Source organism: Leptodactylus fuscus, chromosome 2, assembly GCF_031893055.1.
Source record: "Leptodactylus fuscus isolate aLepFus1 chromosome 2, aLepFus1.hap2, whole genome shotgun sequence".
NCBI lineage: Eukaryota > Metazoa > Chordata > Amphibia > Anura > Leptodactylidae > Leptodactylus > Leptodactylus fuscus.
In genome coordinates, this window is record NC_134266.1 from 111,790,361 (window position 1) to 111,805,333 (window position 14,973).

Consider the following 14,973-nt stretch of genomic DNA (forward strand, 5'->3'; position numbering starts at 1 on the left):
GATGGCATAAAGCAGTGTTTAGAAGTAGCCATGTGTGACCTGGTGAGCAGAGGATGGGTGGCTGCAGGATTTAACATCACTACAGACACTGCATGGCATGAGTTAAATGCAAAGTAGGCCAAAAAGTGAAAAGTTTCTCAGAGCCAGGCCCAGAGCCCTTGTACCCGTTCCAGAGATTGCAGGTTAACTATATGCAGTTACTAAAGGTGAGATGGTATAAGTACGTGCTTGTGTGTATAGTTATCTATCTTCAGAAAAGTCTGAGGCATATCTGGTGAAGAAAGCCATCACAAACGGGGCTGCAGATAGACGGCTACTGAAGAAGTAGTGTGTCAATTGTATTGGTATTTTCTGTAAGGTACCCTCCTAAGAGAAGAATTGGCTTTAGCCCATGTCAAACTTTCTTTGAGGGTTGTATTCTTGGCAACTCCTACAGATGTGGTATGGTGTACTGACTGACTATGTGATGTATTGGCAAAAACATTTGACTAATGTATAGTTTTGAGTTTTCTCTCCTTCTCAGATTTTAAGTTAGTGGGCGGGACCTATTCATTTGAGCCAAGAGATTGATGGTGATGAAGAGACACGTGAGAAAAACCTTGGAGCCAAGATTTGATGGTCCTTCCAAATGCTGCTGATAACCAGTCCTTCTGTGATATTTGAAGGAGAGCCTAATTGTATCTATGCTTCATATTGCAAGAAAGTATCTACACACAAAGCGATGAAGATTCTCCTGATAATGCTGTTACAGATGGTCCTGACGATAAGCCTGCATAGACCATTTAACAATGAAGTGGGACAATACGTTTCTTAAACATCATATGATTTTGATCGAAGATCTGAATGTGTCAGATTGTAGGATATGTCCTCATAACCCCATATTAGCCTAAGTCATGTTATATATAGCTGTTTCTTTGACGCAACAGGAAATGTTTGAAGTATATAGTTAAGAAAATACCACCTCATATTTTAGGAACGATACATAGTATAAACAAGTAAATATCAGCAAGTTGTAGTAAAAATCTTATGTTCATTTTGTTTGTTTAATACAAAACATATACAAAAGGATGAGCAGACCAAGATATAAAAGGCCAGAACTATGATTGAGATTAGGTTAGAATACAGGAACATATGAGGGGAATCTGGTAAAGTCCGGCAGTAGACATTAGGTCACTGAAGTACCTAAATATGAATTCCTGTATTCAGCCATCTCAAAATGGGGGAATGTTAGAGTCAAATCCTCCATCTTTGTATTTTGTCAGTCATCTTGTAACCTTTCACACATAAACTGTGTAAGTAAGTCGCAGCTGGCTATTTGTATATCTTATCTTCATGGTATATGGAGGTCACTGAGACTCATTTAGCACCAACATGACATCTTATCTCTGTTTCCATGATATATGCATATAGACATAGTGTGAGCTGCTAGTTCACACATAAGTGTTTTTGAAGCTTTCTTTGTTTAAGGACAAAGTACAAAGTCCATTAAGCTGTAATGATATGCAAATTACATAAGGCCTCAGCCAATAGTCATGTGCCAGGTTTATCTTATAACCAATCATTTTATGCCAACCATGTTATGTTATTAGAATAGTCCAACCTGCTCTTGTCTGTATTGTATTTAAACCACCTTTGTGCACCATTAAATTAGAACTCACTTGATACACCATCAGTTGTGTGTGTGTGGCTTCTCCAGACCTGATAATGGGCGTAATTACTTCAGGCCTGATATTTAATTTGGAACTCAGCAACATACTCTATCATGGGGACCCCTTAATGTCCCTAACAAGGGTTTACATTAGGAATTGTGATAGGCCTGTAGAAATTGGGAGTTAATCTGATTGTCCAGGATAGAATTGAATGGGATCTGTTTTGAGCGCTCACACTCTGACACGTGTATACGTGTCTGAATGCGCTGCGTGTTACTCCGTGGGAATGGAGGCTAAAACAGGAGAGATCCAGCAGATATGATGGCTGGCATATTTAAATACCCAACATTCGCCATACTATTTTGGCAGATATTGGGAAAGGGTTAAAGGTACATATACTAATTGGGTCACAGTTACCATTGGGATGCCGCAGGGTCCTCTTCTTATTAATGACCTAGTATAGGGTTTACAGAGAAGAATCTCAATATTTGCAGATAATCCTAAACTCTGTGAAGTAGTCAACACAGAGGAGAATAGTGTAATATTAGGGTATGCTCACATGGCGAAATTTGCATTCCGCGTGTGAACACTTCCGCGCAGCCTGCCGCGACGGGATAACAGTGCAGTGCACCGGCATCCAGTCGTGGCATTCCGCTCCTGATTAGACCCAAAGAATGGGCCTAATTGGGAGGGAGCCTTGCGCCGTGGCTGAGTCAGCTGCGGAATCTGCAGAAAGATAGGGCAGCTCGCTTCTTTTTTCCGCAACTACCTAACGGAAAAAAGAAGCAAGTGGCTCCCATTGAAGTCAATGGGAGATGTTTTTTTAAGGCGGATTGGTGAGACTGCAAGCTTGGGCAGGGAAATGGCACATTAGTTTTAACGTGGCTATATGTAAAGCTATGCACATGAGCTATGAAAATAATTTACAATAACATATTAAGTTATATAACACTGTATAAAACTACTGCTGAAGAAGAATTGGGGATATTGGTGGACAGTGAGCTTAATTTTAGCAACCAGTGTCATTCTCTATGTATAGAGGGAAAAAGAGATTTCAGAATATGTAACTCACTGCCACATGATGTGGTGATGTCGGATAACTTGAACAAGTTCAAGATGGGCCTGGATGTCTTTCTTGAAAGTAAGAATATCACAAGTTATGGAAGAGAGACATTTTTGGGATAAGATGGTGATCCAAAGGCCATCTTTGGAGTTGGAAAGAAGTTTGTTCTTCTGATGGGATTGGCATTAGTCTTATGCGGGGTTTTGCCTTCCCCTGGATTAATTTGATAAGTTTACAGGATGGACTTGTGTCTTTATCCAGCCTTATCTACTATGCTACTATATACAGCATTGATTTTCAGTCATTTCTCACCTAAAAGCCCCCAACCCATGAGAGAAGATGATAAGTGGTTTCCGGTCTGTACCTGGCAAAAAGCTGCCATGCCATGCCACAGGAATTTGTGGGTTCCCTGTTAACATAAAGATAATAGTTACTGAGGTCAACAGTTGAGATAATGTTTCAATAAACATATTACTGTAGGGCTGCTGAACAGTTATAGCTATACTAGAGAATTGCATTTACTTTCAGAAATAACTTCACAGCTATCAAGCTCAGATACTCCAGGAATCCCGCTCAGCACCTGACACAATCGGAAAAAACTGCATGCAGCTTTAATGATTTTATTCTTCAGCTTCTTATTACAGGTGAAACATTTATTTAACATGATTCACTTGTAAGATAAAAAACTGCACCACAATTTCACACACTTTTTTTTTTTTAAAATTTTTTTTAACCAATGCTGGTTTAACTGCACCATGTGAATGCAATCCAGGTAAGGGGGCGTTCACACTTGCGTGTCCGTGTCCTGCATGTCCGACTTTCAGTCAAGCTAAAAAAAACCTGTTTCCCCATGGACAGGCCGCAGGCGGACACCGGCAGTCACCTTTACAAACCCATTCAAGTGAATAGGTGTTAATGCTGACTGCTGGGTTTCCATCCCCTGTCCAGGTTCACCGGGCGGAATGCACACACTGGACACCGGGCGTAAGTGTGAATGAACCCTAATCAGGTTGGGTACAGCTAAAACCACATCAACACTGTATGAGAAAAAATGCACGCAAAACCAGGAAAAACATACAAGGTTCAGTTGCGGTATTAACTGCACCCCGAGCGGGCATTCACATGGTGCAAACACACATTGGGGCATATTTATGAAGACTGGTGTTATTCACGCCTGTCTTCCTAGCCCAGGAGCTGGCGGAGGGTACATGACAAAGCGCACCCTCTGCGTGGGCTATGCTGCTCCCTTGCCACACCCCTTTTTCAGGGAAATGGCGCAAGCGGTACAGAAAGAAAAAAATAAAAAGTTGCAATTTTTTTGTGCAAACGCCATACAAGGCATAATAGATCTGTCTCATGCACGCACAGCCTGATACAATTTTTAATGACTATTTTGATTTTATAGGTGAATCATCAAAAACTGCAACGAAACTATGCGGTTTTAACTGCACTGTGTGAATGAACATACATCGTATTGCATGAGTTAGACTAGCATCCACAGCGCCACCTGCTGCACAGAGTTACACATTACTACACAGGAGATAGGGAGATACCGATTATAAATGCGGCTCCAGACTGGGCAGCCGAGCCTTCCCAGCCGTACATGGCCATCAGGCCGGACAAGTACTCAGGACGAGGGAACCACAGAGGACGCGAAGCTTCATCCGGTGACCGACTGCAGGGGTAGTAAAGCCGGAAGAAGCAGCCCTGGAAGGAGAGGACACAAGGAAACCATGAGTCCTGCATGTGCCAGCCATAACCCTCCACAGCCCGTGTGTCCTGGCACCTACCTCCTTTCCCGCGCCCACCAGGACGTCCGTGCAGCCCACTGGGTATGGCCCGGCTGCCGGGGGGATTCTCAGAGACACTGCGCTCCCCATGCTCTGCTTTCACTGGCACTGGACGGTGTCATAACCGCATAAAGCAAAGTCCAAAGGGAAACATTACATGGGCAGGGTCCATGGCTGCTGTGGGGAGAGGGAAGGACTTCCTGGGTCAGACTGCCTGTATGCCACTCGTAGGGCAACCCCATAACAGTGCCACTGTACATGCCCCATACAGTCCTTGTATGACCATGAGTAGCTGGATGAGTTTGTGTATCAGCTGCAGAATCTGCGTCAAGAAAGGGCAGGTGGGTCGCGAGCGGGAAAAAGGAACCCATCAAAGTCAAAGGGAAGCGGTTTTTTTGAGCTGGATTTTGATGCAGATTCCGCGCCAAAGTCCGAACCAAAAATCCCTGTGTGAACCCGGCTAAACACTGCTTCCAGCTATTCTGTCCGCGGTGTAGTCAGAGAAAAGACAACACACTGCAGGTGGACTTAACTTTTTTTTTCATTTACATTGCTAAATTTGAGGTGCCTCAAAATCAGATGTGCTGTTCCTTACCGCCCAGTGATGACTCCCCCCTCCCCAGTACTGTCAGAAGGGGCGTTCCTCACAACCCAACTAGATATTCTGATGGAGGCCAGAGACTGGTAACGGCACCGATATGTCCAGCACAGTGCACATAACAGGAAAGCTGACAGCTTTCTAGCGGTATATAAAACCACATGTGTAGGCGGACATGAAAGGTGCTCTTTAATGAGAGACAAGCGAGGGAGCATTCAGTGGGCTCCCAGCTGTCATAGCCACTGATTGCCTGTCCAGTATCTTATTCCGGGTGCAGGCAATCTACAAAAAAATGCCGGTGCACATGCATTTCCACAAAAATGCCCCTTCAGTCAGCTTTGAGCGAGGCATTGGAGTCCTTAAAGGGATCCTATCATTCAGACATGATTTTTTTCTAAGTTCCATGTTGGAATAGCCTTAAGAAAGGCTATTCGTCTCCTACCTTTCGTCATCTTTTCCATGCCGCCGTTCGCCTACAATCCTGGTTCTTGTCAGTATGCTAATGAGCTCTCTCGCAGCACTGGGGGCGTCCCCAATGCTCCAAGAGAACTCTCTCCAGCACCGCCTCCTCTTCTTCAGCAGCGTCATCTTCAGCCTCTTCTTCCGGCGGTGGCTTGTAACTTCTAAGGCCTTGGGCAGAGAAGACTGCGCATGCCCACAGGCCACGAGAAAATGGCCTCTTCCAATACTGTGCAAGCAGCCATTTTCTCATGGCCTGTGGGCATGCACCATCTGCTCTGCCCAAGGCCCGAGACCTAGAAGTTACAAGCCACCGCCAGAAGAAAAAGATGAAGATGACGCTGCTGGAGAGAGTTCTCTCGCGGCATTGGGGACATCAGTGTCCCCACTGTCTGAGCTCTGGGGCCCTCCCCCAGTGCTGCGAGAGAGCTCATTAGCATACCGAAAAGAACCGGGATTGTAGGCGAATGGCAGCGCGGAGAAGACGACGAAAGGTAGGAGACAAATAGCCTTTCTTAAGGCTATTCCAACGTGGTACTTAGAAAAAATCATGTCTGAGTAGTAACAGACTGGCACTTGTTGATCCTGGTAATACAGTGATTTCTTTCATGTGAATAAGTCACTGGATTACTGGTATCAACAAGTGAGCACCGCCATGCTTTTGCTATATGTATGTGACTGCGACCACTAGGCATAAGCAGCACTACCGATATCCCAGTGGCAACCATTTCCACCTTTGATTTCATGTAGATGACTTCTGAAAAAAATTTTTTGTCTGTCTATCTATCTATCAAAAACAAAGGTGGACAATCCTGCAGGGACTAAACTGTAGAAAAACAAAAGTGTAAGGCCTGGTTCACATCTACGTTCGGCATTGGGGACCCTCGAATGGAATATCGAATGCATTAAAAGGTGGTGAATCCTGCAGAGGGGAAAGTAGTTCTTGAAGCACTTTTCTCTCCGCACGACTCGTCCGGACGCTGCACGGTAAACACACGGCCCCCATTATAGTCTATGGGGTCCGTGTGCTTTCATTGCTCACCGCTTTTTAAAGCATTCGGTAGTCCATCCGAGCGGTCACCAAGCGGAAAATGTAGAAAACCATCTGAATGGAATTAGTCTGCAATGTTGAAATACTTCATCAATACTTCATCATATTCAAGTAATATTCTTAAAAACTGATATTTTTCCATGTATTGCCGCCATTCACAATCTACCAAATATAAGAATACCTGTCAGAGCTATTCAAACCCTACCATAGAAAAATCACTGTTTTATACGTACCTTAGAAATACAGAATTCCCCGCCAGGTACTTGGAGCTGAGGAAATCACTTCCTTAAAGGGGCTCTATCAGCAAAATCATGCTGGCTATTCAGGCACCGTCAATGTTATATTATTATATTAAACTACACCCCCCCCCCCCCCCCCCCGTTTTAAAATAAAACCATAAAAAAGAATGTGATCTACTTATGCATTGTGCACGCTGGGCGGGCATTCAGGGTGCGCCGTCTTCTTCCTCCACGCCTCTTCTTCCTCCGATGTCCTCCGGTCCCGTCCTCCTCCGGCGCTCGTGAGCGGACACTGATATAAAAAAATGGCCTGGGCGCATGCGCAGTAGCATGCGGCTTCTACTACGGCTACTGCGCAGGCGCCCAGGCCATTTTTTTTTATCAGTGTCCGTTCGCGAGCGCCGGAGGAGGACGGGACCCGAGGACATCGGAGGAAGAAGACGGCGCACCCTGAATGCCCGCCCAGCGTGCACAATGCGTAAGTAGATCACATTCTTTTTTAGGGTTTTATTTTAAAACGGGGGGGGGGGGGGGGGGGGTAGTTTAATATAACTTTTACAGTGCCTGAATAGCCTTTTTAAAGGCTATTCACGCATATGTGGGGCTCTATCAGCATGATTTTGCTGATAGAGCCCCTTTAATTTATCAATGTGTCACTAGGTGAATTCAGTTGCCCTTCAGGCACCTTAACAGTGGCGTAACTAGTAGAGATGAGCGAACACTAAAATGTTCGAGGTTCGAAATCTGATTTGAACAGCCGCACACTGTTCGAACGGGTTTCAAACCCCATTATAGTCTATGGGGGGAAATGCTCGTTTCAGGGGTACGCAACATTCGATCAAATTCTACTTACCAAGTCCATGAGTGAAGGTCGGGCTGGATTCTTCTCCCTGCGCAGCGTTCCCACGTCCTCTTCCGGCCTTGAATTCACTCTGCTAGGCATCGGGCCTAGGCAGAGCCGACTGCACATGCCCGCGCTACAAGAAAATGGCCGCTTACAGTCGGCTCTGCCCAGGCCCGATGCCTAAGCAGAGTGAATTCAGAGCCGGAAGAGGACGCGGGAATGCTGCGCAGGGAAAAGACTTCTAAAGGTAAGAGAAGAACCAGCGTTGATTGGCAGTGTATAGCCTTCTGCCAATCAATGCTGGTTCTGCATCGAATCTTAACTTCGAACAGCTAGTAGTATTTGATCGAGTACAAGTATTTTGAATACCGTAGTATTTGATTGAATACCTACTCGATGGAGTACTACTCGCTCATCTCTAGTAACTAGGAATGGCGAGGCCCTGTGGCGAACTTTTGACATGGGGCCCCCCGACTGACGCTGAAGACCTCGACCAACTGCCCCCTACCGCCCCCTATCATAGTGGGGCCTGCACACAGTATTATGTCCCATACTGGCCCCAATACTCAGTATTATTTCCCATACTGGCCCCAGTACATAGTATTATGTCCCATACTGGCCACAGTACACAGTATTATGTCCCCATAGTGGCCCCAGTACACAGTATTATGTCCCCATTCTGGCCCCAGTACACAGTACAATGCAGTTTCCCCCAAAAACTGTACCAATGTGGGTAATCTACAAACAAACATGGCAAACAGGGGAAATAAAACATTAAATCAACATGAATTCCCCATAATGCGGTCAAAACATGATATCCGGCGTTCAATTATAGGATGAGGAAACGGAGAAAACGAACTACTGGATAAATGTACAAAACATCAAATTTTATTGAAAAACGACACATACAAAGATAATTAAAAGGTAACTAATATCACAAGACCATCAGATGACAGTGGGCACATAGGGTATCTAAATAAACAAATACACTGAAGTAGATGTCGCAAGGTCTAAAGTATGCGTCAATCCACAGCTGGTATGTAAAACCCAAATACAATAATTAAACTAAGGGTAAGCCAATGTGTGAACAGTGAAAATGAACTGTTACCAATAGTATCTATCATAGACCACAAATTAGCTACCAAATAGAATGAGAACAGACAAAAGGGTATATAAACTAACAACATGCAAAATGGTCACTGAAACACAATAGTATTAATGCTGTAGATAGATTTGTGCAAAGATCATCAGAAGCCAGTGTTAAAGCCTATAGGACAGCTCCCTCTAGTGGAGTGTCAAGTATCCAGGGATCCCCCGGAAGAAGGCAGTGAGCGCCGAAACGCGCGTCAGGGACGTGTGGGCACATCCTGGCTTGGTATCTATACACTTGTACACTCACCGGCCACTTTATTAGGTACACCTGTCCAACTGCTCGTTAACACTTAATTTCTAATCAGCCAATCACATGGCGGCAACTCAGTGCATTTAGGCATGTAGACATGGTCAAGACAATCTCCTGCAGTTCAAACCGAGCATCAGTATGGGGAAGAAAGGTGATTTGAGTGCCTTTGAACGTGGCATGGTTGTTGGTGCCAGAAGGGCTGGTCTGAGTATTTCAGAAACTGCTGATCTACTGGGATTTTCACGCACAACCATCTCTAGGGTTTACAGAGAATGGTCCGAAAAAGAAAAAACATCCAGTGAGCGGCAGTTCTGTGGGCGGAAATGCGTTGTTGATGCCAGAGGTCAGAGGAGAATGGCCAGACTGGTTCGAGCTGATAGAAAGGCAACAGTGACTCAAATAGCCACCCATTACAACCAAGGTAGCCAGAAGAGCATCTCTGAACGCACAGTACGTCCAACTTTGAGGCAGATGGGCTACAGCAGCAGAAGACCACACCGGGTGCCACTCCTTTCAGCTAAGAACAGGAAACTGAGGCTACAATTTGCACAAACTCATCAAAATTGGACAATTGAAGACTGGAAAAACATTGCCTGGTCTGATGAGTCTCGATTTCTGCTGCGACATTCGGATGGTAGGGTCAGAATTTGGCGTCAACAACATGAAAGCATGGATCCATCCTGCCTTGTATCAACGGTTCAGGCTGGTGGTGGTGGTGTCATGGTGTGGGGAATATTTTCTTGGCACTCTTTGGGCCCCTTGGTACCAATTGAGCATCGTTGCAATGCCAAAGCCTACCTGAGTATTGTTGCTGACCATGTCCATCCCTTTATGACCACAATGTACCCAACATCTGATGGCTACTTTCAGCAGGATAATGCGCCATGTCATAAAGCTGGAATCATCTCAGACTGGTTTCTTGAACATGACAATGAGTTCACTGTACTCCAATGGCCTCCACAGTCACCAGATCTCAATCCAATAGAGCATCTTTGGGATGTGGTGGAACGGGAGATTCGCATCATGGATGTGCAGCCGACAAATCTGCGGCAACTGTGTGATGCCATCATGTCAATATGGACCAAAATCTCTGAGGAATGCTTCCAGCACCTTGTTGAATCTATGCCACGAAGAATTGAGGCAGTTCTGAAGGCAAAAGGGGGTCCAACCCGTTACTAGCATGGTGTACCTAATAAAGTGGCCGGTGAGTGTATATCATGCTTAAGACTGCTTAATAATGTTCCATCTATTACTACTATGACTATTGCTACAATGCACTCCTCAGTTTAGGTTTGTGTATGCATTTTATCTTCCTTTACTGATATCCATGCTGGTTATATATAATTTATTTTGGTTCAGGAGACATGTGCATTACTGTGCTTGATACTCCACTAGAGGGAGCTGTCCTATAGGCTTTAACACTGGCTTCTGATGATCTTTGCACAAATCTATCTACAGCATTAATACTACAGGTATTGTGTTTCAGTGACCATTTTGAATATGTTGTTAGTTTATATACCCTTTTGTCTGCTCTCATTCTATTTGGTAGCTAATTTGTGGTCTATGATAGATATTATTGGTAACAGTTCATTTTCACTGTTCACACATTGGCTTACCATTAGTTTAATTATTGTATTTGGGTTTTACATACTAGCTGTGGATTGACGCATACTTTAGACCTTGCGACATCTATTTCAGTGTTTTTGTTTATTTAGATACCCTATGTGCCCACTGTCATCTGATGGTCTTGTGATATTAGTCACCTTTTAATTACCTTTGTATGTGTCGTTTTTCAATAAAATTTGATGTTTTGTACATTTATCCAGTAGTTCGTTTTCTCCGTTTCTTCAATGTGGGTAATCCAATCCTTATCCCGTCTTTTATAATCCATAAATATAGAGGATGATTCTGTAAATACAGAACAACAACAATATTGAATACAACCAAGTCTCCAACCAATATCAGCAATACACCAAAAAACATAGAGACACTACAAAAAAATATACTACTAAAAATAGAAATATTTATTAAATTACAATGAATAAAACACATATACAGTGGGGCAAAAAAGTATTTAGTCAGTCACCAATAGTGCAAGTTCCACCACTTAAAAAGATGAGAGGCGTCTGTAATTTACATCATAGGTAGACCTCAACTATGAGAGACAAAATGAGAAAACAAATCCAGAAAATCACATTGTCTGATTTTGTAAGAATTTATTTGCAAATTATGGTGGAAAATAAGTATTTGGTCACCTACAAACAATCAAGATTTCTGGCTCTCACAGACCTGTAACTTCTTCTTTAAGAGTCTCCTCTTTCCTCCACTCATTACCTGTAGTAATGGCTCCTGTTTAAACTTGTTATCAGTATAAAAAGACACCTGTGCACACCCTCAAACAGTCAGACTCCAAACTCCACTATGGTGAAGACCAAAGAGCTGTCAAAGGACACCAGAAACAAAATTGTAGCCCTGCACCAGGCTGGGAAGACTGAATCTGCAATAAGCAACCAGCTTGGATTGAAGAAATCAACTGTGGGAGCAATAATTAGAAAATGGAAGACATACAAGACCACTGATAATCTCCCTCGATCTGGGGCTCCACGCAAAATCTCACCCCGTGGGGTCAAAATGATCACAAGAACGGTGAGCAAAAATCCCAGAACCACGCGGGGGGGCCTAGTGAATGAACTGCAGAGAGCTGGGACCAATGTTACAAAGCCTACCATCAGTAACACACTACGCCGCCAGGGACTCAGATCCTGCAGTGCCAGACGTGTCCCACTGCTTAAGCCAGTACATGTCCAGGCCCATCTGAAGTTTGCTAGAGAGCATTTGGATGATCCAGAAGAGTATTAGGAGAATGTCCAATGGTCTGATGAAACCAAACTGGAACTGTTTGGTAGAAACACAACTTTTCGTGTTTGGAGGAAAAAGAATACTGAGTTGCATCCATCAAACACCATACCTACTGTAAAGCATGGGGGTGGAAACATCATGCTTTGGGGCTGTTTCTCTGCAAAGGGGCCAAGACGACTGATCCGGGTACATGAAAGAATGAATGGGGCCATGTATCGTGAGATTTTGAGTGCAAACCTCCTTCCATCAGCAAGGGCATTGAAGATGAAACGTGGCTGGGTCTTTCAACATGACAATGATCCAAAGCACACCACCAGGACAACGAAGGAGTGGCTTTGTAAGAAGCATTTCAAGGTCCTGGAGTGGCCTAGCCAGTCCCCAGATCTTAACCCTATAGAAAACCTTTGGAGGGAGTTGAAAGTCCGTGTTGCCAAGCGACAGCCCCAAAACATCACTGCTCTAGAGGAGATCTGCATGGAGGAATGGGCCAACATACCAACAACAGTGTGTGCCAACCTTGTGAAGACTTACAGAAAACGTTTGACCTCTGTCATTGCCAACAAAGGATATATAACAAAGTATTGAGATGAAATTTTGTTACTGACCAAATACTTATTTTCCACCATAATTTGCAAATAAATTCTTACAAAATCAGACAATGTGATTTTCTGGATTTGTTTTCTCATTTTTGTCTCTCATAGTTGAGGACTACCTATGATGTAAATTACAGACGTCTCTCATCTTTTTAAGTGGTGGAACTTGCACTATTGGTGACTGACTAAATACTTTTTTGCCCCACTGTACAGGACAAGGGGAAACAGAAAAAGACAGTTCACCACTCAGTGGTAAACAGATACCAAAATCCTCTCACAGATGAAATGAGCAGAACAAGGATCCCTGTAAGGGTAATGCTACAGATGTATATATGCAAAAAAATACAACATCTTCCACTAGTATAATAAATGGTAAATAGCACATACCCAGGGACATGTTTAAGACAAAAATGGTCACCAGTCAGGGGGAAGTTCTGCCCACCAAAGGTGAGACTAAAGATGAAACGCCTACCGCGCGTTTCGCCTAGATGGCTTCATCAAGAGGCGTGATCTCAGTTGTGATAGCGCGACATATATATGGACTGGCAAAATACAAAAATTACTAAAACTACTTACACCTGGTGCCAACCAGCGCCCCAAACACATACAAATCAATGGCAGCTTATTTCCTGGTGACATCATCGCGCACACGTAACGTGGCGACGTCACCAGACTGTGGATTCGGAGTCAAAATCCACCCCTCTTGCCCCTTGTGAACGAGCCCGCCACTGGAACTATGTAGTGGACGGAGTTGGTAGCAGACGGCTCTGTTCACTGTATAGTGGAAGTACCTATTTTCTGCAGCTGCGCTACCATAAACCGGTATAGCATCCCTAACCACTGTATAGCATTGGCAACTTCCCATGTGAGTTGATGCTAGGTGTTGGACCCCCATTGATCTGATATTGATAATTTATCCGGACGTCATCAATACTTAAAGGGGTATTCCCATGTACATAATCATATCTATATTTGTAGATAATTAAAAGTTAAACATTTTTGCAAATATAAGTAATTAAAAATTCTGCAAAGTTTTAAAGATTTTCTCTAACCATCTTAGTGGTGACAGTGTTGTCTTGATCGGTTGCCAATGGTTACGACCACAAATGCAGAAACTTTCTATGGTCTGGGACTTGTCAGGAACCCAGCTATGATTTTCTTATTGTAGCTGGGATATCAGACAAGAACACGACATGTATGAGAAGATATCCCGGCCACAATAAAAAAATATCATGGCTGATTTTCTGACTTTAGAAAGTTTCTGCATTGGTGGTCGTATCCATGGCAACCGATCAAGATAACAGACTGTCACCACTAAGAAAGTTAGAGAAACTCTTTAAAACTCTGCAGAATTTTTAATTACTTATATATGCAAAAATGTTTAACTTTTAATTATCTACAAATTTAAAAATAATTATGTAGATGGGAATACCCCTTTAAAGGCTGGAAGACCCCTTTAATTATGCAACACTATGTAAGCCAAGGGAATATCACATTACAAAAAAAAACAATCCTATTAATATTATAAATGGGTTTGTGTGTTTGCATGTTCGGATGTTTGTTCCTCAATCACGGAAAAACCGTTCCACCGATTTGGCTGAAATTTTCCACAAACATAGTCATTACACTCGATTGCGCAATAGGCTACTTTTCGTCACAATAGCTCACATCCGTTTGTGCCAGGATCCCCACAAAACCCAAACTCACACCAGCATCTCTGCAATCTCACACAGTTTGGACCATAGCAAGCCACAAAATTCATATTGCCCTCTACAGCCTCGCCCCTAACCCCACACAATCACATATACATATACTTTACCACTTTGCCCCTCACCTTAACGATTCTCCAGGAGGCGCTCTTTAACGCTCCGGAGTAGCCATGTTTGCTGACCCCCACTGCTCTGACAATCCGCGACACCGCCCACCCATGTCAATACCCCTAGGCGGTCTAATAAATGCAAAAACAAAAAAAAAGGAAAAAAAATAAAATGCAAAATAAAAACTATTACAAATTCAAATCCCCTCCCTTTCCCTAGAACACATATAAAAGTAGTTAAATACTGTGAAACACATACATGTTAGGTATCCCTGTGTCCGAAATCGCCCGCTCTACAAAGCTATACAAATATTTTGCCTGGACACTTAACGCCGTAGCGGCAAACATACTGAAAAGTCCAAAAACGCCTTTTTTCACTATTTTCATTATCATACAAATATCAATCAAAAGTGATCAAACCAATAGCATTTCCCAAAAATGCAACACCTAAACACTACACCCGGCCCCGCAAAAAAAGACATCCCCCGACACAGACAAATAAAAAAGTGACTGCTGTCAGAATATGGCAACTTTTACAAACAAAAAAAGGTCAACACACTACTGGCAGAAAATAACAAATCATACAATGTCGTATATCGAGGTCTATTAA

At 43.4% G+C, this 14,973-nt stretch overlaps 1 protein-coding gene across 1 annotated transcript in view; it reads right to left on the reverse strand.

Moving 5' to 3' along the window:
- The window catches only part of PAFAH2 (platelet activating factor acetylhydrolase 2), a 46,470-nt gene extending 41,760 nt beyond the window's left edge, over nt 1–4,710 (reverse strand). The window contains exons 1-3 of the mRNA XM_075264391.1: nt 4,503–4,710; nt 4,266–4,419; nt 3,025–3,121 (exon numbers count right to left, since the gene is read on the reverse strand). Of these exons, the coding sequence (XP_075120492.1) occupies nt 3,025–3,121; nt 4,266–4,419; nt 4,503–4,592 (341 nt within the window). The 5' untranslated portion in view covers nt 4,593–4,710. The remainder of the gene's footprint in view (nt 1–3,024; nt 3,122–4,265; nt 4,420–4,502) is intronic.
- Between the last annotated feature and the right edge of the window lie 10,263 nt (nt 4,711–14,973).